Here is a 26,748-nt window from a genome sequence, read left to right as displayed (position 1 = left end):
GGACTTTAAACTGAACTCTGGGAACAATAACCCTATGCACTGCAAGAGTTAAATGCTCATTTTGTTGAGGGGGACATAAAAAGCAGTTATACAGTACTTCACTTCTATGTGCTTCCCTCCAGCTGCATGACAACTTCCCCTTGCTTCGCTTCACCATTCCAACGTCGTCCCATACAATGCAGGCCCAGAAGTCCTGCAATGTAAGTAAGAATGCCAAGGGCCCACTACTGATGACCTGATGTATAAGAGAGAGGAACAGCAGATGCAGGGGAGAAAATAATAAGGTAAATCTAGTTTCTTTTTTATGATCCCCCCAGACAAAATGAGCAATTAATCTACATATGTACTGTGCAAGAGAGCCCCACTAGAAGTGTATTTTTTTTATTTTTCCCCAGAGCTTAGTTTTAACCATTCCCTACACTATCTTAAATTAAAAAAAAGATTTACTCTGCCTGCATGTATGATTTTAAGGCCTCATGCACACATCCTCTGAACGCTGACAAGAGAAAAGCTGCGTTTTTCAAACTTGTTTAGGTGCATCAAGCGTTTGGGCGTTCATTTGTTTCATGGCCAGAACAAAATTACTATTCTGGCCAATTAAATTATTGAACATTTAAGCGCTAAATGTGCATAATATTTAGGCGCGTTTACATGCGTTTGGTGTTGTTTCTGCCCCTAAAAGCCCGTCTCTAAATGCTTGCAGTTGCCTATGTGTGTGTGGCCACAAAGGCTAACAGAGGGGCATTTAAGGGCAGCTGCAGTGTGCATGAGGCCTTATATACACTTAATTTGAAATTTAAAACAAATTAAAACAAAATGAAAACATTTTTAGCTTTAGGCCCCTTTCACATGGGGCAGACTGTTATGATCAGCAGGGGATATCTCCGCTGTTCAGAGCAGGCAGATGACAGGTCTGTGTCCGCTCAGTTTATTATTATTACTATACAGGATTTATATAGCGCCAACAGTTTGCTCAGCGCTTTACAATATAACTGGAGACAATACAGCAACAATATAGTTCAATACAAGAGGGATAGGAGGGCCCTGCTCCTTGGAGCTTACAATCTAGGAATAGACAAAGCTTGCTCTGCTCTATGGATGGCCGGGTGTAAATGGACTCCACTGTCCATTTACACCCGACTGCCCTCCGATCTGCCTAGATGAAGTGGGACAGGTCCCCTATCGTTTTCTTTTTGCTGACCAGATCAGATTGGAGGTAGGCGGGTGTAAACGGATACAAGCCCATTTACACCTGCCAGTCCATCAGGATGAATAGAGGGTAGGATCAGGTCTGCCTAAAAAAAACAACCAGGCAGACCTAATTGGACCCTTTGTATGAGAGAGGCCTTAGATAGACTTTAAATTTTAAAAGTTTTAAATAATAAAATAGTCTGTTAAAGTTGTTAATTTCATCCACTTATCAACTTATAACAAAAAAAAAAAAATCTGAGCATCTATTAAAGCAGTGTACCAAGTAAACACTTTAAATGTCCAGCAGCAGAGTGTACCAAATATTTTGGTAGGCAAATTAGTTATAATAAAATTAAAACTTTTTTTTTTTTTTTTTGTGGGATACAGTGGCAAATAGAGCATATGTCAGGTTTTGCCATTTATTTCCTTGTTGGGGTGATTTTTTATTAATACAGTTATGTCCTTCATGTGAAGTATACATTTTAATTTCAATGATACTGCCACTTTAAAAAGGAGAACAAATAACAAATATCTCTTTATGAGCCAACATGTTCCTAACATAAAGGGCTCATTTACCCAAACTAACTTTTCCTTTTTTATGCGGGTACTGATAGAATGGCTTCTTATAGCCTACAGGAACCCTAAGCGTCTCCACCCAAGTCAAGATAGGACCACCTGCAATACTTCTAATAAGGACAGAGGGTCTCATTCTGTGTTGGAATCTTCATTTATGTTGCACCATGGTGAATACAGATGGCTCCAATCCAGGAATTATATTACCTGCTGAAGTCGGGCAGTGCTAAACCTCTGGTAGAAAGGTTTTAATATTTTATAAAATCCAGTGGAAAAAACAAAAACAAATCACAAATTATTAATATTGCTAGGTTTCACCATTACATAATGTAAACTTGCAATTCTCCTTTCCTGTATGCTGCTGAATTAAACAAACAATTTCCTATTTAGACTACAACACATAGTTGCAAAAATGTGCTATTTTAACAATTTGCCGAGAACCAAAATTTCCAGGTATAAACCAGTTCATAATCTAGTATCTGGAACATGTGAGGGTGAATTGACTGTTCCAAGGTCAACAGGAGCTTAGTGGGATTTAAACCATTCCCGGAAAGACCCACAAACTGTTTTGTTGTTAGCACCCTTCACTTGTGTTGCTGCTGTAGGGAAGAGGTACAGGGGTATTAGCAAATGCCTGGAGATCAGGGAACTCACCACAGTACATGAACTGGAACCCTATTCTTCATATACTCGTTGCATTAAAAGTAGACCTGAAATTGTTAATTGTGCCTGAAAAGTGTACCTCTTTTCTTGAATTCCTCCAGAAAAATAGTAGTGCATTTTCTGGCATGTGATGGTGTCTAAGCACCCTTGTGTCCCAACAGACTCATAGTTGTATATCTGCAGTGTGAGATCTAAGACACTGCTGCCTCTGACTGCTAATCTCAGAAATTTGGTAATGTTACTACTGTGCAGCTCCTTGCTGGAGGATCCGACATAAGGATGCAAAAGCTGCATCTACCAAGAGGGCTACCTCCATACAGAGACAGAGCAGAAAAAGGATTGGTAATTCAGTAATGGGAAGATGATCAGCTACAGGGGGATTACAGGTGATGCTGATGACAAGTTCTTTGACCTGTTCCTGCCTTTTTTTCAGCAAAGCTACCATAGGTTTGTTACTCTATAACTTCACTTGCTGGATACATCTCTATTTTAGCGATGCTGGCATTCACGTTCTGGCCTTCAATGGCACAGTGAACATTTGTCCATAGGAAATAGGGTGCTTCCACATAAAAACTTTGAAAAGACACTCTATTGGAGATGGGCCATCTTGAGTATACCTATAGCGGCTTCCAAACTCACCTGTTAAGGCCAAATGCTGGGCCATTCCGTCACATCTACTGTATGTAATTACCTGAAGCTGCCTTAAAGCCAGCCTCTTGGAATCCCCTTCATAGCAGCACTCAGAATGGGAGGGGGTGGAGAATCACTATTAGGCAATCTAATGTCGCAGCAGTGAACATGTGCTGACAGGAAAAAAATAGAATGTGCAGAGGGATGACATCATCAGTGTTCTGCTGCTTCACTGTGCAATCAGCAAACTGCTAATTTTTTGTGACCCAGTGCGCTTAAGTGGAACTAAAAGGCAAATCTTTTTTAGCTTAGGATAAAGTGGAGTAAGACTGGGACACCTGTCAAGTTTTTACTGTTGTCACGAATATGGAGATTTGCCCGCTCTATTTGTCCTGTTTACCATTATCACCAAAAGTGAAAGAAAATTCCAAATTCTGGGTTGTCACAAGAACAGTAATAAAGGGGAAATCCTCCAAAGAGGACACTAGGTCTAAGGACAACCAGGGATTCCCTCACTTTGGAAGAATTTAATCTCACTTCCTGTTTTGGAAGAGAAGAGAAGGGAAATCTCCTTAATGGGACACATCCATAAAAAATGTGACAGAAGTTATAACTTTATCATACACTCTATAATGCTATCTAAAAAGAGAAAAAAAAAACATTTTGCTCTACGTTAACCTAGCTGCAACAGAGGTCAAGGATCTGTAAGTCTGGCAGTGGTGCCTACATCACAAAGCTGGCTGCACAGAATTAAAATTCCCTTGGCAAGTAACACAGTTGTGTTATTTTAAGAACTGTGTATTTAGCCACATGACAGAAGTTCAGCTTTGAATAGTTGATAGAATAACTAGCTTCCTTAAATACAAACAGGATGAAAAAGGCCCTTGCCTGTTTTGGAACATCTAAGTGATCTCAGCTAAATGAGAGAATCAGGCAATACCAGGTCTTTGGTTATGTGATGGGCTGCCTTGCAGTAAACACTACTTCAGGACCCTATGGATGTTCATGACACGGCCAAACACCTGTGTAATGCTGAATGGGAGAATCAGGCCATCCAAGCCATTTGATCAAGTGCTGGTAGGGGATTCAAGTGAGTTTTGACTTTATTTACTAAATCTCAGATATGTGATCACAGTTGCTATGACAGATCATTATAACATTAGCTTACCTATGCCATATGTAAACGGCCAATGAAATAAGCTAGACAACATAATGCATGTCACTGCATTGAGTTGTAAAGCTCTGCACTGCAGACTTGAAGTGTATTTTGTGACACTTTTTTTTTATTGTTTAAAGAAAAAAGTGCCATGCACTAACACCGCAAAGCACTGCTGCACACAACAGACAAGAGTTAAAATGCATATGGGCTGTTGTGAGCAAGCCTAAAAAAAGGTGATGTTTGAATTCCTTGAGGTCTCTCCTTAATGCGATTAAATTACATACACACACAATACTGACAGATAGATAGATAGATAGATAGATAGATAGATAGATAGATAGATAGATAGATAGATAGGCTGCCTTCTTTTGCTACAAATTTTTCAAATGGAAAGATGTCAACCTGATTATGAGAGCTGTCCTGATGTATTGGAATTCTAGAGAAGCTGATGCCCTCTAGTGGTACATGTCTGTATGTTGATGAACTACAAAACTACTGCAACACTATGGGGGATATTTAGATATTTGCTAAAACTGCGGGTCTGAGGATTTGGCAAACTGAGACCCAGACCTTGTGGTTGAACTGGGAGACATGCTTGGAGGATCTCAAATAGGATGAGTGGGGAGTGGAGACACAGAAGGGACATTTCTGAACAGATAAAAAGGGAGTGCAGTCTGTTCCTTAGGCCTCATCCTATGGAGGAAGATGGATGCGTTTGTCACCCGTAGAGCTCTTACTAATTGTAATAAGAATAGATCTGAAGAGATATTGTCCCACAAAAGCCACATGGAACAGATGTTTCTTAGATGCAGGTTCTGTAGCAAAGTTCCCTACATGTGTGTACTGACAGGAGACCCATGCACGAAATAAGCCAGAAAGCCTCCCCAACAGACTGTCACATCTGAAAATACAAGAAACGATTATTTCTAGAAGGAACTGGGATTTTAAAAGGTGCCGACTGTGCATATATCAACTACATCTGACGTTTAAAGCTACACTGATTTGCTCTATGCATTCAATAATCAACTGCAGCAGTAGAAAGATCACTTTTAAGAGATTTTGACCAGTGAGTCATAGTTTGGTTTTGCAAGGTTACAGCCAAGATCCGGTAAGAGCATGGCCCATTAGCAATGACAGAGGCATAGAGAGGGAATCCAATTGCTTATTGGTTGGGTCTTTAAAGACAGGTGCAGCCTCCACTGGTATAGAAGCACCTTTGTTAAGGCGGAACACTACCGGATCCACAGTGGGAACTACCTCAGTCTCACATAATTAACCCCTGGGAAACTAGGAACTTTAGAGAAGCCAACTCTCATATGTAATTGAGGTAGCTCGCAGTGCTCAGCCTGACTGGCTCACTCACTGGAAAGCTCTCTGTAACTTACTACCAGTACAAAGTCTGGAAAATCCCCTATGGGGAACCCAGTGCCCAAAGGTCCCTTCCAGGTTGTCCATACAACATCCAGTTCAGTGGGGTCCAGAAGCAGCAGCTCTGGCAAGGATGGAGCAGAACGTTTTTAAAAGAGTAAGAAAACAGGTGCAAGCAAAACATGTTAGTCTTGCACACAACAGAGCTGAAGAGAAGGCATCCATCCTCCTAAGACATTACCAAAAAGCCAAGGCATGCTGAAAATAAGAGGGGTTGTCCCATAGTTTTGTTTGCCAGTGTCCAATCCTCCTGTAGGTGGCAGTATAACATGAAGGTGAAAGACTTCCTCTGCCTTTCAACAAACGAAAAAAGGTTTTAGCTTTACGTGCACTTTAAACTGATCTTATTTCCATATATATTTTAATGCCGATAAAAAGACTATAGTTTCTCTTTGACACACACAAATTACAGTTAAAGCATTGCCATCAATGCACCCAGTCTCATATCTGCTTATGTTGCAAATATACTGCAAGCTACATTTTCACACAGTTACACCTGATAAACAAACAAAAAGAACACAAATGCAAACACAAACTTTATTGCACATTTTTATGAGTCTTCAATGAAAGAACTATGAAAATGTCCTTCTTGTGAACTTTTGATCTCTGGAAACAACACATATTGATATATTGAAGTCCAAATTAACACATCTCCTGAAATCGACTATAAATTCCCTCTGATTTTAGAAGAAATATGGGGAATGGACCCTAACAAACATGTCCGTCATGTGACCTGCTGTGTCCATAGTGTGTGCTGTGTCTACTCACTGGGAGCAAGCACAAGGGTGTAGTTACTAAGCAAATGATAGTGACTCAGGAATATACTTCTGTATTGTTTCCTGCTAGCATATCATCTCATCAGACATGTAGGTATGTTTTCTTAAGTATTCCTCTGTTTATACTAGTGTAAATATTTAACAAGGATAAAAATATAATGGCAAAGCCTGATCTTTACAAGCAGTGAAAGAGAAAGATTTTTTTTTTCCTTGGGAAGGAACACAGGATGGCAATCTTAAAGCGGACCTTTTTGTCCTTGTTTAAAAGTACACATGCAATTAACAAATTCAAACAAAACTTAAGCTGACCACCTCATTATCTTTCCCTATTCTAAATGTTCGTTTATAAGGCCCCATGTACACAGGACACTTCTGAACGATGGAAACTGACTGCTGCAAAACGTAGGTTAAAAAAAAGGTCTGTTTAGCCACGTTTGCATAACATGTTTATGTGCGTTTGCGTTTAGAAGCATTTTTTTTTTTTTTTTTTTTTTTTTAAGATAAGCACAGGAGAACCTCCCAAATGCCCTGAAAGGTGGTAAATTATTAATTATTTCAGACTGTTTCAGAGAAATACAGAGAGTAGAAGCAGAGACAGCAGTATGTGTTGAGATAATTAGGTGTGAGTTGCTCATTAACATTTCTTTTGTTTCCAAGGGTGGGAAAGGTGTCTGGTGGAGGGAGTCATTAAGGCCACCTGACAGGGGGTCTTCATGAGGAATTTGGGGTATGAATGGACATTAACATATCTTTTATTTCCAAGAGTGGGAGAGGTCGGAGGTGTGAATTGGTCCTTACAATGTGTGACAAGCTTGGTAGGAACATCCTGTGTTAAGTGATTTGTCCATCTAAGTACCTTGAAAACGCTTTGCATGCATTTTTCATGATGAAAAAAGGCTCTGGACAGCATTGGGAACTGGAAGAGTTAAAAAAAAAAAAAAAGTTTCAAACGCAAGCGCTTAAAAACACGATTTGCCGCATTTACAAGTGTTTTGCCTTTGAAACGCTGATAACATCTACTCCTGAACGCAAGTTTGCTGCATTCAAAAAAACGACTGTAAACTCAAATGCCTGTAAACGACTGTAACCGAAGATGTGTACATGGACACATAGGAAAACATTAGGGTGAGTTCAGGGGCTGCTGAAAAAATGCTCAACAGCTCCTAAACGTGAGTTTATCAGCTGCAGTGTACATAAGCCCTTAAGACCAAGTCCAGGCGACAAGAAAAATTGGTGGACTGCTAATACACGGATCACTGCAAGTCTGCTAGCTAAAGATTCCACTCAAGGCATCTGTAAGTCCCTTTCACACGGGCACCCTCTGTTTCGTCTAAGCAGGGAATCCTAGACTGATCTCTTTGCTGTGTCCAATCAGAACAGAAACTGATATGTGACATCTACAGGATCCAGTAGCCTGCACAACGTGGGACATACTTCATTACAGGTTAGGTCAATAAAGATAGATTTATTTTTGGCTACACTTAAAAAAAAAAAAAAAAAAAAAAAAACACCCCAAAAAATAAACAGACATTTGCCGATAATAGAATAAAGCACACTAAAAAGGATATTGATAAGTGGAATTTTGTATAACTGAAAAAGAAGGCATTGGTGAGAGCTGAAATATAGGATTTAAAAATTTTTTGCAGCCACGGGGCTCTGTTCACATTAGGCATTTGGACTTGTAGGTCAGAACTGCCGCAATTCTACATAGCGGCTAAACATGTGACACATATTTGGGTGCCATTATTCTTAATAACAAACTATGCAGGTTTGCCCTCTGACATTTCTTATTTACACTGCTTATAGAGGCATTATATTAGAATGAATCTGAATATTCATAGACTTATGGTGGGTCCTACTGAGCACAAATTGTCCGCCAATGCAGATGATATACTGTTTTATCTCAGATCTGTTGATAACATTGCCTAAATTTAATAGAAGACTTAAAAGAATGTCAAAATTCAAAATTTCAAAATGTATTTTTCTAACTCTGAAACCATGGTTTTCTACTTACCTCGAGAGATGGTTTGCTCCCTTAACCACTTGCAGACCAGCAATGTACCTGTACATTCCTGGACCTCAAGTGGTTATACCAGGATGATGCCCATTTATTTTTTTAGGATTGACTGTTGGCTCTCTTGTATAAGCAATCCTAGCAGATAACTAGCCATTGAATTGATTTTACAAGCAGCGGGAGGGGACTTCCCCCACTCTTTCTGTGGCTTCATCAGGCTGTCCCGTCCCGCCCCGCCAGGACATCTGATCGACCCAGCCAGCACTTCCACCTGCTGATCATAGGAGGCGAACAAAGGCAGGAACCACTCTGTTTGGCTCTATGATATAGGGAACCCGGAAGCCAGATGTAAACAGCACCATTTTTAAAAATCAAAAGCATTTGATCACACCAATCTAAGAACAAAATGTAATATATTGCAGCTTACCAGTTCTTAGATGCGGTGGCTTATTTTTTCCACTTCGTGATCCTGCCAGTAACACTCTCTGTCCAAAGGTTACATTACTCCCTCACTGTACTGTATCAATACAGTGTTGTCCTGGCACAGGGAGTGTGTTGAGACTACAGAACACCTCCTCCTCTCTTGCATAAGCTATTGGGGACATATTCTGTAGTTCAGAAAGGTAACCTATGTGGCAATGCCCAAATATACAATATTATTGGGAGGAAATATTACAATATATCCAGGAAATTTGTGGGATTATTGTACAGAGATCCGTGGACTTGTCTATTTTATAAATTCGAACCTGGGGTAAAAATACATAAGAACAGGGCATTATACCATCTAGTTAGCGCGTCTAAGGGCTTGATTCCCAAATATTGGCTTGTCCCAGATCCACCAAGTATGAATGACTGGGTAAATAGAGTAGAAAATATCTATAGGATGCAGGAGTTGTGTCATATTGAGGAGGATAAAATTGAACAATTTAGGAAATTGTGGAATAGTTGGCTGGTCTTTAAAACATTCAAAAGATACGTAAAACTGGGATGCAATTGGGATGTACGGGTGAAGTTTTCTTCTTGTTTTTTTTAGCTGTGTGTGTATTTGGTGCTTTTTTTGTATCAAAAAAATTTATAAAAGATATAAATAAAAAAACAAAAAGGTAACCTTTGTGAGCTGACAAGACTGCAGAGTGCACAGGACAGCCCTAACCTTTAACAGTTTTTTTTCTTGCAATTATCAAACAGAGAACACAAAAAAAAGTTTCAAATAAATATTCAATTGCCCAAAAGAGTAAATTAGAGAAATCTGTTGTTCACGTTTACATACGCCAAGCATAAAACGGCTTGAGATTACTGTACTTCAGATTAGGAATATACAGATATTTACATGTAATAATAAAAAAAAAAAAAAAAACTATACCCTAATTTTTCTATAACATGAAATTCTTTTTCCTGCTTTTCAATATATAAGAGCATGTCTCTGAGGGAGTGGTAATAAACTACTAATATCTACTGAACACGATATGAAAAAAACATTCATTAAGATACTTCAAAAATCCTTCTAGCCTACTGAAAAACTGACATATAAGATTATAAAGACATTAAACACATTTTATAGATCAAAAAGTAATACATTGGAAAGATGTTTGCAGTATTTCTCCTGGCAAAGAGTTTATATCATAATGACAAAAAAAATAAAAAAAAATAATTCATGATAATTAAAGTAGTTGTAAGACTCTGAAATGAAAAATGAACAGAACATATTGCTCTATAATTTGTACTAGCCTTTGTAATATCCCTGGAACCCATGCTGGCGATGGTAAGAACGTGTGTAGACGTAACAGGAATAAAAAGATACGTGAAGTCTAGCATAAGGTGGCAGTGTACGCAGATATGTTGTTCTATATTGCAAATCCCAGAATAATGTTGCCTAATTTAATGAGACTATTAAAACAGTACAGAGAGCTATCAAATCTGAAAATAAACCCCTCAAAGTCAGAGATATTGAATATCAATGTCTCAAAGATAGAGGAGCAAATTCTGGATCTAAAATGAATAAGGTTATCTGGGAATAAAGTTAACTCCTTCAATAAAAGGCCTATAGCAGGCTAATTACATTCCACTAATAAATAAAATAAAGGATGAGTTGTGGAGACTTTTAAAAGGGAGGGGCCTCTTGGATAGGCCGTATAAATTTGGTAAAGATGGTGATAATACCAAAAATTCTGTAGAAGTTTCATATGCTCCCAGTACGTCTACCAGGATCTTTCTTCAGGATAATAAAGAGGATAATACTTAGGTTCATATGGGTAAATAAGAAACCGAGAGTTAAGTATGAGGTACTGTGTAGGGCAAAAGGGAACGGGGGATTAAACCTGCCTATTTTTAGGAAATATTATTTATCGGTGATATTATCGCAAATTGTGGATTGGACATATAATTCACAAGGGAAATGTCAGGTAAATATGGAAGAGACTATGAGTAAGGAACAGCTAGAGAAGATTATTTGGATACCACATAATTTTCATATATTGGATGTGAATACTAGTTCTTTGACAAGAGTTTGGGATACAATACACAAGCAAAAGGGATGGAAATATAATTCAATACTAATTCCTTTGGTGGGAATGGAGTATTTTCCCTCCAGGGAAGGATAATATTTCCGGGAAATGGATTAAACATAAAAATGCACGTTTGAAAGATATAATGGAAAAGGGGAAATTGTACACTTTTCAAGATTTAAAAGAAAAAAAGTTTTTTTTCCACAATAGACAAGTGGCAGTATTATCAATTAGGTAATTTTGTTTCAACGCTCCCACAACCACTGTGGACGCTGCAGGATGTGGACCCATTTTAAAAATTGTAAAACGTACACACAGTTCAAAAACATGCTACCTCTAGGATTTATAAGATCCTTATTGATATGGAGGGAGCTGATCCTCCCTTGTTCTTAAAGAAATGGGATAAGAAGCTGGGAACAGAACTGAATGAGCAACAAAAGAATAAAATATTAAAATTAACATATGAGGTGATAAATATGAGCACAGTTGAAATGAATTATAAATGTTTGGCGAGATGGTATATTACACCGAGCATGGCACATAAACAACAATTAGATGTTTCACCTTTATATTGGAGGGGTTGTGGAAAAAAAGGAACGATGGCACATATATGGTAGGAATGTCCTAAAATAAAGGAGTATTGGCAGGAAATAATCCAATATATTCAGAAGATACTTGGGATCACCATACAGAAGGACCCGTGGGTGTGTTTATTTTACAATTCCAAGTGTTCAGTGAAATTATATAAAAACAGGGTATTATACCATCTAACTAGTGCAGCTAAGGGCCTTATTCCCAAGTTCTGGCAAGCTTTAGATCCCCCAAAAATAAAAGACTGGTTAAACAGAGTTGAATGTATAAACAGGATGGAGGAGTTATACCATATGGAGGAGGTCAAAACGGAAAAATTTAGGAAAATGTGGAGTAGATGGTTATCCAAAAGATATCTGAAAGTGGTTGGAGTATAAGCAGAAAAGTTTAGAGAGTGTACGATTAAGTATCTGTGGGCGGGTGAATGAAGGAAAGAGAGAGAGGAGGTATGAGGGAGGGACATGGCTATAGACAGAAAAATATGGGAGGAATTTGAAGAAAGGATTACGGATATGGAAAGGTGTAGGGGTAGGGAATAGGAGAATTTAAGTGAAATCTGTGTATATGTGACTTGCATGGGTATAAGGATGATTTTTGTAATGAAAAAATGTAATAAAAGATATAATAAAAAAAAACATTGTGAAGGGTTGATAGTCCCAAAGCTATCTGGTGGCAGTGTGGAGTTTGAAGGGTTAATTGCGTAACTAACCTAACCCAGTGACAATCGCTCTCAGGCTGCTGGCACCTAGACTGTGGCCCCACGAGCTGGAAAATCTTTGTGCAGGGTGCATCTGAGGATGGCATTGTTATGCAAGTGACAGCATGGTGTGAGATTGGCTGGTCCTGTGTCACGAATTGGTGAGAAGGGCAGGGGTCGGGTACCACGTTTGTCACACGAGGGGTCCTTTCCCTCAATTCAGGTCCCAGATTACACTCAGCTCTCGGATGTCCTGTCTACTGGAGCTGAGAAAACAGCCTTTGATCAATGTGCTTTATAAGGCTGCAAGTAAACAGTTACAACTTATGTAGGAGGATATATTCCATCTCTTTGTATTAGTTGAGGCTTGTCAGCTCAGTAGTTATATGTAAGGGTTTACAACCACTTTAAAGTGGTTGTAAAGGAAATAAAATAAATACATAAACATCTCTATACAAACCTGCTCTGTGCAATGGGATCAAATAAGTGCTCAGGTACCTTAATGCAAGGAATGCATTCAAATAAAAATGTTTAGGCTTTTTTTTCTCTCTTTTATTTGCTGCCTTTCAGGTGTTAAAACAACAAAAAGCCTTTGCTGCAATATTCCCCTTATCCTTAGTACTTCCCCCACAGACTTACCACTCCAAGGTCCAGCGCCACATGTCTTTCTGGATAAATGATAGCTAGCATCACACAAACAGCTCCCTGCGGGCCCAGGCTGTCATGAACTTGCTCTTCTGGGGTGGATCATCACACAGCCTGGGCTCACAGTACTCTTGGGCTGTGTGTCATTATGTGGGCACTGTTCAGTTCAGGAAGAAGACAACCTGCCAATGCCACAGAGAAAGAAGAGGAAGGATATGTAAGGTTACCAGACAGACTAAAAAGACTGCAGGGAAAAAAAAACAAAAAAACATCTATAAGCTGTTCTTTAAGACGAAGACATAAGGATTGCTTCAAGGGAGGGAAGATAGGCTGGAGTTCCTCTTAAACTGAAGAGCGAAAAGCACAGTCTAGTGGGACCAACAGAAAACAACTGGATAGCTATTCTTTTGTTCGTTTGGTCAAATACAGCTCTCTAGGAATGACTGGAAAAAAGACATCTGCCTCTCCTCGCTGAAATGAGGGAAGTAATATACCAGTCCCACATAGATTTTGTACCTTGTTTGCACGCCATCAGTGATTACAGCCAAATCCAAGGATACAAGTTAGGGATTAAAGCAATGAGTTTAATGAAATAAAGCAAAAATAATTTCTGTACAGAATATCTGAAGGGCTTCAGTAAGATGATTTAAAAGTTTGAGGATGTAGAGAGGAATGATACCAAGAAAGATGAAAGTTATTTAAATGTTAGAAGATAGGACGTGCAAGACTGCTTACATGACTGGGCTTGTGGTTCAGTTAGAATTGCCAACATAAAACACTTTTATTGGGCAAATGTGATTTTGATTATTGCTTCTAGAATATTACAATATGTAACAAAGCAATAATCATACAGGATCTCCTTAAGGTAATAGAATTGTCAATACATGTCTCTGTGCAACAGTTTGCAGTAATTCAGGACTCACATCCACACAAATTTTACAAAATGTTATTCTAAAAGTACTTTAAACCCTTCAGTGACAGCCTGTATATTCAGTATCTCACAGAAGTGAGTCCACCCCTCATATTTTTGTAAATATTTTATTCTATCTTTTCATGTGACAACACTGAAGAAATCCCACTTTGCTACAATGTGACGTAGTGAGTGTACATCTTGTATAACAGTGTAAATTTGCTGTCCCCTCAAAATAACTCAACACACAGCCATTAATGTCTAAACCGCTGGCAACAAAAGTGAGTACACCCCTAAGTGAAAATGTCCAAATTGGGCCCAAAATGTCAATATTTTGTGTGTGGCCGCCATTATTTTCCAGCACTGCCTTAACCCTCTTGGGCATGGAGTTCACCACAGCTTCACAGGTTGCCACTGGAGTGCTCTTCCACTCCTCCATGATGACATCACAGAGCTGGTGGATGTTAGAGACCTTGCACCTTTCATTTGAGGATGCCCCACAGATGCTCAATAGGGTTGCGGCGTATGGTCTGAGCACTGACAGGCTGACCCCCCACCCCTTCAACCTCCGCAGCAATGCTGGCAGCACTCATACGTCTATTTCCCAAAGACAACCTCTGGATATTATGTTGAGCACGTGCACACAACTTCTTTGGTCGACCATGGCGAGGCCTGTTCTGAGTGGAACCTGTCCTATTAAACCGCTGTATGGTCTTGGCCACCGTGCTGCAGCTCAGTTTCAGGGTCTTGGCAATGTTCTTATAGCCTAGGCCATCTTTATGTAGAGAAACAAATCTTTTTTTTTTCAGATCCTCAGAGAGTTCTTTGCCATGAGGTGCCATGTTGAACTTCCAGTGACCAGTATGAGAGCGTGAGAGTGATAACACCAAATTTAACACACCTGCTCACCATTCACACCTGAGACCTTGTAAACACTAATGAGTCACATGACACCGCAGAGGGAAAATGGCTAATTGGGCCCAATTTGGACATTTTCATTTAGGGGTGTACTCACTTTTGTTGCCAGCGGTTTAGACATTAATTGCTGTATGTTGAGTTATTTTGAGGGGACAGCAAATTTACACTGTTATACAAGCTGTACACTCACTACTTTACATTGTAGCAAAGTGTCATTTCTTCAGTATTGTCACATGAAAAGATATAACAAAATATTTCACAGAAGTGAACACACCCCTCACATTTTTGTAGATATTGTACTCCATTATTAAAGGCATTTTTCAGCTTTCAGTGCTGTGATTGCTATGCTTTGTTCACAACGCTACGGCATACTCCTGCACAGGGGCCTTGTTTACCTGCATGGGGATGCACAGGTGTTCCATGCATCCCTGTGCAGGCAATCCCATTCATGTCAATTGGGACACAGCAGCTGCATGGATACAGCTGTTGCTCCCAAAATTGACTTTTTGCAGGTACACAGCCCCAAATGCACACTTTGGATATAGATACACCATCTAAAGCCAAAATGCTTTCTTTTTTCAATTTTGGATACAGTAGGGAAGGGTTAACCCATCATTTTATTTTATTTTTTGCAGTCTGCATATCACTGAGAATTTCCTTTAATTCCTTCTCAAAGACTTAAGAAGGGAATTCCTCCAAGTTATCAGAACAAGTGTCCCCATTAGACAACTTTCCCTCTATTCTTGTGATGGTGACAATAATAGAAATTTCCTCGTTTTTAGCCCCAGTGTCAACAATTATCAGGTCAAATACAGATGGAGAATCTCTGTCATGAGGGCGCAAACAGCAATAAAAACCTGACAAGAGTTCTATCCCACCCTCACTAGGAGATAAAAATTGGCTTCAAATAGACTAATAGAATAAAAAATATACATATATATTATATAATATAATATTTTTGGATTATTGTACAGCTGCTGTATGTTGTGACAATATTCAAGTAGACTAGAATATACTGAAAAGCCCACTCTAACCACTGTTGAGCTGGTATCCTCCACTCAGAATAGGACAAACTAAAGGCAAAGCTTGTCTCCAGTTTTGTGAATCTGCTGTACAAATACTGAACTGTGGAAAGTCGGAGTCCTCTTTTCCTACTGTATTATATTTTATACACGACAGTAGATCACCAGCCAAAACATTTAGTTTTGGATATAGTGGAAAGGAGTAAATACGATATAAAACCTTGATTGCAGTTTGTATACTTGATATGGACATTTGCCCTCACCTCCTGTCCCTAAGACATGACAGGAAATAGAGATTTCAAAACAAAGACTACAACCACTTTAATGATTATGTAACATCAATAATATTATTTACAATCAGTTGATTACATGCAGACATATATCCCTATAAATTGGGGGACTTTCAGTGGTTTCTCAAATATCACACAGTCCACCATCAAATTAACGGGATGCATACTGAAGTCTTTCAACTCCAGCCAAGGTTTACTGCAATGACAACAAAATTCTCACTCCCACCCAAAGCCATGCTCCCAATATGTTTTACACACAGTAGAACTTAATGATCTCTATGATTACACCCTGTTGTGGGTGAAACATGTTGGGGCCATGGATTTGGGTGGGAGTGAACTCTCTGCCATCACAGCAATAAACCTTGGCTGGACTTGAGCGTTTTCGGTGTGTGGCCTGTTATTTGGATGGTGGACTACAGTGGAGCAAGAGCAGATTGCAAGAAATCGTGTAGGCTACAGGCTAACCAGTGAGTGATAAAAGCTGTTTGGTTCATCACACAGTCTAATTGACAAAACACTACTGAACAATCAGTAAGAGTAATCCATACCTGAACTCGAAAGATCTGGAAATCTAGTCCACAGATTTTGATCTGCTCAGGGAAATACTGCTCTGGTTTGAAGTATGGTACATGACCGTTGAGAACCAACCTGTAAAATATTACCAAACTATAATATTTAACTTGTAAAAACACATTTTATAAAGGAAAGCATTTTTTTAAACTGTTGTAATAACAAATTCCTACCGATAATATATATTTATTTTGCTGTCAGTTTTTCTCCTATCAATTTCCATTTTATGATCCTTAAATTATTTTAACAATCTCAATTCGCTTTCACACACTTCCCCCTACATTTTCTGCTTAGGGCATCTTCATTTCCCCTCTGTTACCGACTGCCTCATTTCCTGTTATGACGCTAAAACAGGAAGCAAAGGAAACCTCTCCAATGGGACATAGAAAAGAAATCCTACTCTAAAAATGTTTTTACTATAGAAAGACTTATCATTTGAGTGTAGGTCCACTAAAGGTTTGGTGATGTGCACCCAGCCTTGTGGATTATTGTCATAGAACTCAAGCTAAACCTCAAAAATATTCAGAATTCCATCACAGATGTTATTCTTTATCTTGGCAAGAATGTACCATCACATAGAATAATCTGGAAATACAGAGAAGAGCGTTAGCCATCCTCCCTAGCCAGAGTCGGGCTCAACCTTCCAGATTCACAAGATTAACATTCCAGCCACAGAGAATAAACCTCAAGTTCAATGCTTCATATAGAATGCAGAACCCCAAAGGTAATGTTCTAACCAAAGTGCATGGCCCAAAAGTCCATGTTTCAAACAAAAAGCAAAGCCCCAAACTCAAAACACCCCAACCAACAGGGCATAGCCAAAAAGAAGATGTGTAGGAACCTGTACAGTTCTGGCACCAACAACACTCAGCAGACTTGTTTAGGAGATCACAGCCACAGGAGTATCAATATACATGTTTTTTCAAATCTCAAATCTTTCTAGGGTAGACCTAGCCCTGGGTATGACTGAAATTCTGCTCAGAGAATTTTCCAATCATTCCCACATAATTGATGCATTCCATATAACAGATGAAGCCTCCAGAGGACACTGGGCCTCAACCCATTCTGGCTGACCCTCATACCACCTGAGGCTTGTCTGAAGAGGGAGATGGAGATGCTTGTCACTGCAAATAAGGCCTAGGCAACACCAGGACATTGTATGGGATACACTAAGCCTGAGAAGGCTCTTTATAAAACACTTCAGTGGAATTAAATTTAAGACAAGGTTAGCAGAGGAGGTGTTGAGATCTAAAGTATCCCAATCTGAATTTGTTCTTCACAAAAGCACAAAATAAATACTTCTTCCAGGTGTATTGGTCAGAGGAGAAGAAAGTCAGGAAATTACTAGTACATATAGCCAGTTCTCAACAACCCAAAACAATGTAGCACACCACTATATCTTCCTCCGCATACAATACTTTATACCTTAGATTGTACACCCCTTGAGGGTTAGGGACTGATTTGAATGTACAATATATATGTAAAGTGCTGTGTAAATTGACAGCGCTATATAAAATACCTATAATAAATAAATAAAATAGTGCAATCTGTAGAAACACTACCTTCCTCTAGGGGTAGAAGTGGTGTCCATGTCTACATCTGTTCCTACAGGCTAAATTTCGATTTAGTTTGTATGAGCCAAGTGCAGTCTTACATATTTATTACAGGAAACCTTGAGAAATTTGAAATCCTTCTCTCAGGTCCAAATTGACCCAACCTCCCTTTGAATGTTCAGAGTACTATTTTAACTAGGATACTAGCTTTTAACATATTTTAGTCCAACTCTTGTTTTCTCTTCCTTCTTTCCTCATTTTGACAATATATACACTGCTCAAAAAAATTAAAAGGAACATTTTTGAAAACACATCAGATCTCAATGGGGAAAAATATCATGGTGGATATCTATACAGATATGAACTGGGCAATTACTTAGAAACGTAAGGATGCCCCATCATTTGATTGAAATGAAAATGTATCAACCTACAGAGGGCTGAATTCAAAGACACCCTGAAAATCAAAGTGAAAAAATGATTCAAAAGGCTAGTCCATTTTAATGAAATTTCATTGCAGCAACTCAAAATGGTACTCAGTAGTTGTATGGCTCCCACTTGCTTGTATACATGCCTGACAACATCAGGGCAAGCTCCTAAAGAGACGACAGATTGTGTCCTGGGGTATTTCCTCCCAGATCTGGACCAGGGCATCACTGAGCTCCTGGACAGTCTGAGGTGCAACCTGGCGGCGTCGGATGGACCAAAACATGATATCCCAGAGGTGGTCTATCGGATTTAGGTCTGGCAAGCGTGGGGGCCATTCAATGGTATTAATGCCTTCATCCTCCAGGAACTGCCTGCATACTCTCACCACATGAGGCCGGGCAATACCTAATGGCAGTCAGGGTGCCATTGTCTAGCCTGTAGAGGTCTGTGCATCCCTCCATGGATATGCCTCCCCTGACCATCACTGACCCAACCACCAAAATAGTCATGCTGAACGATGTTACAGGCAGCATAGTATTCTTCATGGCTTCTCATTTGTCACATGTGCTCAGGGTGAATCTGCTCTCATCTATGAAAAGCACAGGGCGCCAGTGGTGGACCTGCCAATCTGGTGTTCAATGGCAAATGCCAATCAAGCTCTATGGTGCCGGGCAGTGAGTACAGGGCCCACTAGAGGATGTCGGGCCCACTAGAGGATGTCAGGCCCTCAGGCCACCCCCTCCCCCATGAAGTCTGTTTCTATTTGTTTGATCAGAGACATTCACACCAGTGACCTGCAGGTGGTCATTTTGTAGGGTTCTGGCAGTGCTCATCCTGTTCCTCCTTACACAAAGGAACAGATGCCGGTCCTGTTGATGGGTTAAGGACCTCTATGGCCCTGTCCAGCTCTCCTACAGTAACTGCCTGCCTCCTGGAATCTTCTCCATGCTCTTGAGACTGTGCTGGGAGACACAGCAAACCTTCTGGCAATGGCATGTATTGATGTGCCATCCTGGAGGAGTTGGACTGCCTGTGCAACCTCTGTATGGTCCAGATATCGCCTCATGCAACCAGTGGTGACACGGACCCTAGTCAAATGCAAAACAGTCAGGAAAGTGTAGGGGAAAAAATGTCAGTGGCCTCCACCTGTAAAACCATTCCTGTTTTTGTGGTTGTTTTATTGTTGCTCATCTAGTGCACCTCTTAATTTCATTAACACCAAAGCAGCTGAAACTGATTGACAACTGCCTCTGCTACTTAACTGACCAGATCAATATCCCAGGAGTTTAAACTGACTTGATGCTATACTCTGAGTAAAAAGCATTCCTTTAATTTTTTTTGAGCAGTGTAGTTTTTCTTAGGCTGCATCCTATAACTACTGTACAAGTCACTGTGGTCCAAGTATATGAAGTTTTGATTACTAGCACACTTTTTCAAAATTTTGAGTATTAATGCACTTTTTTGGAATGTTTACTTCTTAATCAAACCACCACATACAACTGTGACAAGCAAAGGCTGCACAATTTCATCTTGTCTGTCACATGTGCCTTGAAAAACATTCAAAGCCTGGTTCATTGAGCATTCTAGATTTACTACCTTTATTTTTTAAAAAGACAACAAAATCAATTATTTTCTGAATTACACAAAGTTGCCTTTATCTGGTTGTTACCTTTAGGTTTTTTAAGCCTTTCGTTGTACTGTTACCCAAAATATTGAATAAACACTTAAAAAGGAAAATGCCTGCTATAGAAGTACCATTACAATTACCTTTGGTGCTCTACATGTAATAAAATGATTACATTCTAGAATGCATACCGGATCTTTGGCAAATGGTTGTAAATGCTAAAATACAATTTCTCTGTCTGGTGTACAGTTATTATTGGAGGAGAAAGAATCAGGTTCTCCTGCCAGGGTGCAGGAGAAGAAAGAATCTAACCTGGGGCTATGGTAACCTTTTCCCTCAAACATAATTAAAAGAGCCATAGTGTGTCGTATAAGCACTTGCTTTACATATTGTCATATGTAATCACATAAAAAAATAATATGGTGATGCTGGTATGCACTTTTCTCTGAGAAATGCAGATATGTGTCTTACCTCAGTAAATCAGACAACGTGAGAGATTCTCTCAACCAAAGCAGTGAGAGGTAGCAGAAGGCTAGTGTCAATGGCATGGACATTTTCTTCTCCCAACATTTCTTAGTCTTGTAGACCGTCGCATCTACTGACCCCGACCAGACACTTGAGGCACTTACAGAAGTTGCTGTGCTTAAGATGTCTGTATATGTATCTAAAGAACACTTACATTAAAAAGTATACAGTACATTTTAATGTACATTTAAAGCAATGACTGCTGAATTAAAACAACTAAATAAATAGAAATGTCAGTTTTAAAAAGGACAAATTCACATTTGGAACATGTTACAACTTTCACCCATTTTTAGGGTGGAACATGTAACATGTCCCAGAATCTGCATCCCAAACATCCAATCCTCCCCCCCACGACAGCACGCAGGGGGATCCTCTCCATATTGCAGCTGACGACTTGTAGTTCTCAATGAACTAGAAGGGTGCTGGTGAGCGCTCTGGTAGTTAATTGATCTTCTTCCTCTTACGTAATTGCCTGCCCATATGGGCGGTACAGGCAGACAGTTATATTGGAGAGTCTGCAGGAGCCTGAAACTGCATCTGCGATCTGATTGCAGGTGAAATTCTCTACAAGCTTAGAAATAAAAAAAAATAAGAAATGCACATTTTTACTCGCAAAAAAAAATAAAAATTTTAATTTATAGGTTCTTTTCCAAAAGGTGAACTTTAACCTTAAGAAAAAAGAATTTTAAACTAAAAACCTCTGTGATGAAGCATATAGCATAAACTGGATGACCATAAAAGTCCACACATCCAATGAACTAAGAGCACATGTCAGCATTATTATATAATAAAGAAGTACTTCTTGCTTGTCATAGATATAAATCCTGTTGCTGAACTCCTTGTCTACCACCTAAACAACTTACATCGCATGTCTCTGGCTACAATCAGCATTGTGGATATTATATTTCATAAGAGTGCAGCAGATGTAATGTTTTTAATCAGCTAAGTTCTGTCTGATAACCATGCAGTAAAATAGGAAAAATTGCAAGGAATTACTTGTTTATACACTGGATTAGCCATAACATTATGATCACTCATCCAATATCAAGTAGGTCCCCCTTTTGTCACCAAAACAGACCTGACCTGTCAAGGCATGGACTTTAAGGGTATGTTGTGATATAAGGCACCAAGCCATCAGTAGCATCACACCTTCTCCACCAGCTTGCCTTCTTCAAATACTGCATCCTGGTGGCATCTCTTCCCCAGGTAAGCGATACACCTGACCATCCACATGTTAACGAAGACAATTCATCAGACCAGGCCACCTTCTTCCATTGCTCTGTAGTCCAGTTCTGATGCACACGTGCCAATTGTAGGTACTTTTGGCTGTGGACATGGGTCAGTATGGGCACCCTGGCCAGTATGTGGCTATACAGCCCCATACTCAAACTAGAGTGCATGATGCCACCAGGATGCAGTATGGGAAGAAGGCAAGCTGGCGGAGAAGGTGTGATGCTACTGATGGCTTGGTGCCTTTGGAGTTGCTCTGACTCGTCATCTATCCATTACAAATTGGCCCTTGTCAAAGACAGTCAAATCCTTACATTTGTCCACTTCATGGACATGTTCACTTGCTGCCTATTATATCCCACCCACTTTCAGATTCCGCTGTAATGAGATATTCAATGTTATTCACTTTACTTGTCCGGGGTGATAATGTTATGGTTGATCGGTGCACATGTTTTCAATAATAAAGTGCTGACAAATTTATGCATTTCTCAAAGGAGAACAAAAAAACCTTTCAGTATCCCAAAAACACATTCCAGCTTTACATCTCCACTCTTTCCTAGTTCAGGTTGCTAAGCAACCAGCCACAGAGATACAGTTTTTGGAGTATAATAATAGCAGGAGGGGAAAAAGGAAGACGTGTGATTGTCTGTGTGTGCATAGAGCGGAGCACAGACACTGGGAACTGGGACAGCTAAAGACCAGTTTAGCAGTCCCAGTTCCCAGCAGGGAACCAAAAATAGTCAATATAATCTTTAAAAAAAAATAAAAAGAGCACATTTTTGCAGGTTAAAAAAAAAAAAATGCGCATTTATTATTTTTTTTTACTGGTAGCCTAGAAAGCTTTGCACCCAGAATCAGGAGACCACGGCTGTCATGCAGGACTCCTGCAGACTTGTCAGTGTATCTGTCTGCTCATACCTCCTATGGGCAAGCAGATGCACACTGACAGGAAGAATCAGTGAACTACCACAGAGCTCAACAGCGCCATTGTAATTCATTGAGAACTACAAGCCGACAAAGGCTCTTGGTACTTGTAGTTTTCTATTCACAGAATTCTGTGAATGAATGAGGGCGGCTGGGCATTTTTTTTTTTAAATAGTTACAGCTAGTATGGGGGAGAAGTTCCCCTGCTAGCTGTCACTAGATGCAGCAGAGCAGCTGGTGGCTCCAGGAGTAAGAACATGCTCCCAAAAGTTGAACATACCTTTTTATGCATCTAAAAAAAAAAAATCATAATTCAAAACATAGTTGAGTTATATGAAATAAACTTACCAGATGCTGATGTGTAGCCCCCAGAAGGTGGGAGTCTGACACTGGACCCAGATCCTCCATCAGTATCAGAAGAGAAGGCACTACTGAAAATGTCAGGTCCGCTATCTAGGTCTGATGAAGCCGCACTACTTTGAGACATCTGCCATAAAGCATAAAGAGTGGGATACTCGGGTGACTACTTGATTGTCAGATTCTGACCATGGAATTTCTATTTTACGGTTGTTTACAGCCATGTACACACTTTGTACATATAAAGAATTAAAAATGTTTAGAAAAAAAAATATGTATAGAATGCAAAGAGGTAACAGTATTGGGAGGTGTGTAAGAGAATGACAGCAGCACAATCAACACCAACTGTGCTATCCAGCAAAATATGCATTGTTCGCTTTCGCACTTGTTCACATCATGTCCATTGAACTTCATTTTCTGCACAGCACATTGTATGGTGTGAACAGGACACAAAGGGGAAGATCTACTAAAACTGATTACTATTCACTGTGGCACCAATCAGCTTCCAAGTTTTGTCAATGCTTATTTGAACACACTAAAATTAGAAGCCAATTGGTTACCATGCGCAGCTGCTCCAGATTCTGTCTGCACCAGTTTTAGTAAATCTCCCCCATAGAAAACAATAGTTTTCATGTGCAGTGGTTTAGACAAATACAGATCAACAGACGTGGTGTGAACAATCCCTAATATTGGGAACTGTCCAACTTGATACAATCCTACTGCCTATAACGTCAGAGATTTCTTGACTGGTGTTCCTAAAGATTACTGAGAACTCTGTAATGACAACCATACAAAAAAGCTCCAAAAAAGAAAAAAACATCATTACATGGGCAAAACTATTATATCATCTGTATGCTCCCAGTGCAGTCACAGGTACATGATAATGCTTACAGAGCTAGACCAAACTAGCAAGGATTGTTAAGCTGGTCATAGATGGATCAGATTTGATCAATCTGTGCCCATTCTTGTTCAAGAATCATCAATCTAATGAGCGACTCCTCTTGAACAGGACTGCTGGTAAATTTTTATCGATCGGTGCCTGCAGCCAATTGGTTGCAGCACTGATCAGTGTATTCTGACAGCGGAGTCTCCTCTGTCAGATTATAATAGTGCAGCAGGAAGGATTCCTCCATCCATCTCATGTGGATGGGCAAATCTGGTCCGTTTTTGATAGAAAAATAAAAAAAAGTTATCTAATTCCGGCTGTAGAATATTTGTTTGCTAGGCTGGAAAGATTTGAGTGATTGTTGCCTGCCAAAAAAGCCTTTAACTATTCAAAGTCCGGAATTTATACAGCTTGTCTGAGCTTCCAGAAAGGAGAGGGCAGGGATCTGAAGTTACACTCTGCAGAGCTCAGTGAGGAGAGCTTTGAATGCTGACAAGAGCAAAGGGACACCCCTCCTTTCACACAGCATCAGACACTGTGTGCTGGAGACCCCTCCCCTGTCACATTCCTCATGTAGATAGCAATGGAAGGTGGCAGCAAATAGAAAGGACACTTAGTGATCTGGACTCAGACAAGTACACACTATACAGGGATATGCTTTGTTTGAATTTAATGTCTGAAATTTAAAACCACTTTAAAAAAAGTCGGAGTTAGCTTCAAGTTCAATATTTATTTACAAACCTCACTATTGGAGGTGTGGTCCCTAAAGGCTATCAAAAAGTTACTCATTTTTTTCAGTCACTTCCGACATTATATTGCTGCTCGCTGTCAGATAAAATCACAAGGAAATATTGTGTATTCATTTGAGTAGAATTCCTTTAAACACTACATGAGGACACCCTAACAGCTAGTAATTGGTATACAGTAGGCTTAGGATGCTGATAGTTTTCTACACACCACTGGTCGCTGCTGGCTCTTTCTAGTGGATATGTTGCAATACGCTTGGTGAGTCTTTTGAAGATATCGCCTCCAGAAATTGCACATAACTTCATCCTGTTGTAAGCATACATAGAAAGAAAAAAGTCAGGTCACTGAACTTTTAAGAATCTTTTTTAAATTGTGCTCAACACAGTAGCACCTTCTTAGAACAGAAGGTATTTGAAGGTCTGACTTTTGCTACAGATTCCAAAAATAAGGAGATATTTGTTTATTTTAGGATAGTGGAAGGAGCAATGCATATCATTCCTTTAGGCTGCTGTGGTCAACTGTGCATCTTCAACTGCCGATTTACAGTACAGATATAGTCTATTATTATGGAACCATTTTATTTAACAGCATACAGCTGTTTCTTGGCTAAATGACCATTAATCAATGCAGTGTGCTGAAACAAGGACTTTTATGACTTAGGGCTTATGGGCCAGTGCAGTGTATAAAAACAAAGGCTTTTATTAAGTAAGAAATGGAAGAAGATCAGTGAGCACTTAAAAATTAGCCACTGATACACACAAAGGTAACCAAGTAAAACCTCCACAGACAAATAATAAAAGTGCAGCTCTAAAATACTAATTCCAAATAATAACACATAAATGAATAAATTATATCAATAAAGTGACAGTTTGTGGTAAAGTGCTGAGTAAATGCTTCAGTGATGTGCCAAAAGATGTAGTAAAAATACGCACTCACCAGATGCGTATTTTAAATACGCATATAAACAATATGGCTGTAAAGCATCCATCCATCAAGGAGGATTCTGGCTGGATCCAATCTGTGCCCACCAAGGAGACATCTGTAAGGCTGTATACCACCCAGAGGGAGGAGAATCGATAATCGGCATATCTCATCCATTCCATCCTTTAAGGGGACCTCTGGCTATATTGTTTACATGCGTATTTAAAATACACATCTGGTGAGTTCGTATTTTTACTACACCTTTGGCACATCACTAACGTTTGAAGTTATTATCAGCCTTTACTCAGCACTTTACCACGAACTGTCACTTTATTGATATCATAATTTATTCATTTATGTTTTATTTGGAATTAGTATTTGATTTATTATTTTATGAAGACTTAAAGACCGATAAAACGTTACAACCAGACATTGTGCTAAGCACGGATAAGAAGGACATTACTTTGTATAGGCATAGACATTCCTGACAGTTATTCCTTATCTGCTTCTTTAAGAGATTTGAACCCTAGCCCCAGCCTTCACAGCATCACTTTTAATACTCATTCTTACCAAAAAGACCAGTGTGCTATAGCCAAAAAAATAGTCACAAGGCACAACACAGGCCAAAATCTATAAATACAAAAAATGAAAAAGTCTGTATTTTGTTTCTGGATGAACTGTTAGTATAAGGACCTAATTACACCAGCACTTTACACTGAACGCTCAGCTGTTGGTGTGCACTCTGAGACACAGTACTGGTGCGTGATCACGGTGCACTGCACAATAGAGATGAGCGAATTATTCAAAAATTCGATTCGGCTGATTCGCCGAATTCGCGGAATAAATTCGATTCAAGGCGAATATATTCGCTGCGAATTTAACTTATAAAAAGGGTGTTTCTAGGCTTCAGAGAGCCTTTATATTAGTGCAGAACACTGTACCTTTAATTTAAATGCCCTTGGAGTCTGCTGGGG

At 39.4% G+C, this 26,748-nt stretch overlaps 1 protein-coding gene across 2 annotated transcripts in view; it reads right to left on the bottom strand.

The window, feature by feature from the left end:
- The window catches only part of TAF1B (TATA-box binding protein associated factor, RNA polymerase I subunit B), a 168,655-nt gene that overhangs the window by 106,127 nt on the left and 35,780 nt on the right, over positions 1 to 26,748 (bottom strand). For both annotated transcript variants that reach the window (XM_089672031.1, XM_089672032.1), the window contains exons 5-8: positions 25,064 to 25,159; positions 23,212 to 23,350; positions 20,656 to 20,848; positions 16,560 to 16,659 (exon numbers count right to left, since the gene is read on the bottom strand). In XM_089672031.1, coding sequence (XP_089528157.1) covers positions 16,560 to 16,659; positions 20,656 to 20,848; positions 23,212 to 23,350; positions 25,064 to 25,159 — 528 coding nt within the window. The remainder of the gene's footprint in view (positions 1 to 16,559; positions 16,660 to 20,655; positions 20,849 to 23,211; positions 23,351 to 25,063; positions 25,160 to 26,748) is intronic.

The sequence above is a fragment of the Staurois parvus genome, unplaced genomic scaffold (genome assembly GCF_062004578.1).
Source record: "Staurois parvus isolate SC_StPar_1 unplaced genomic scaffold, SC_StPar_1.0 ptg000118l, whole genome shotgun sequence".
In the NCBI taxonomy this organism is placed as follows: Eukaryota; Metazoa; Chordata; class Amphibia; order Anura; family Ranidae; genus Staurois; species Staurois parvus.
Note: the sequence above shows the minus strand (reverse complement) of the source record. Positions and strands in the feature narration are given on the sequence as shown.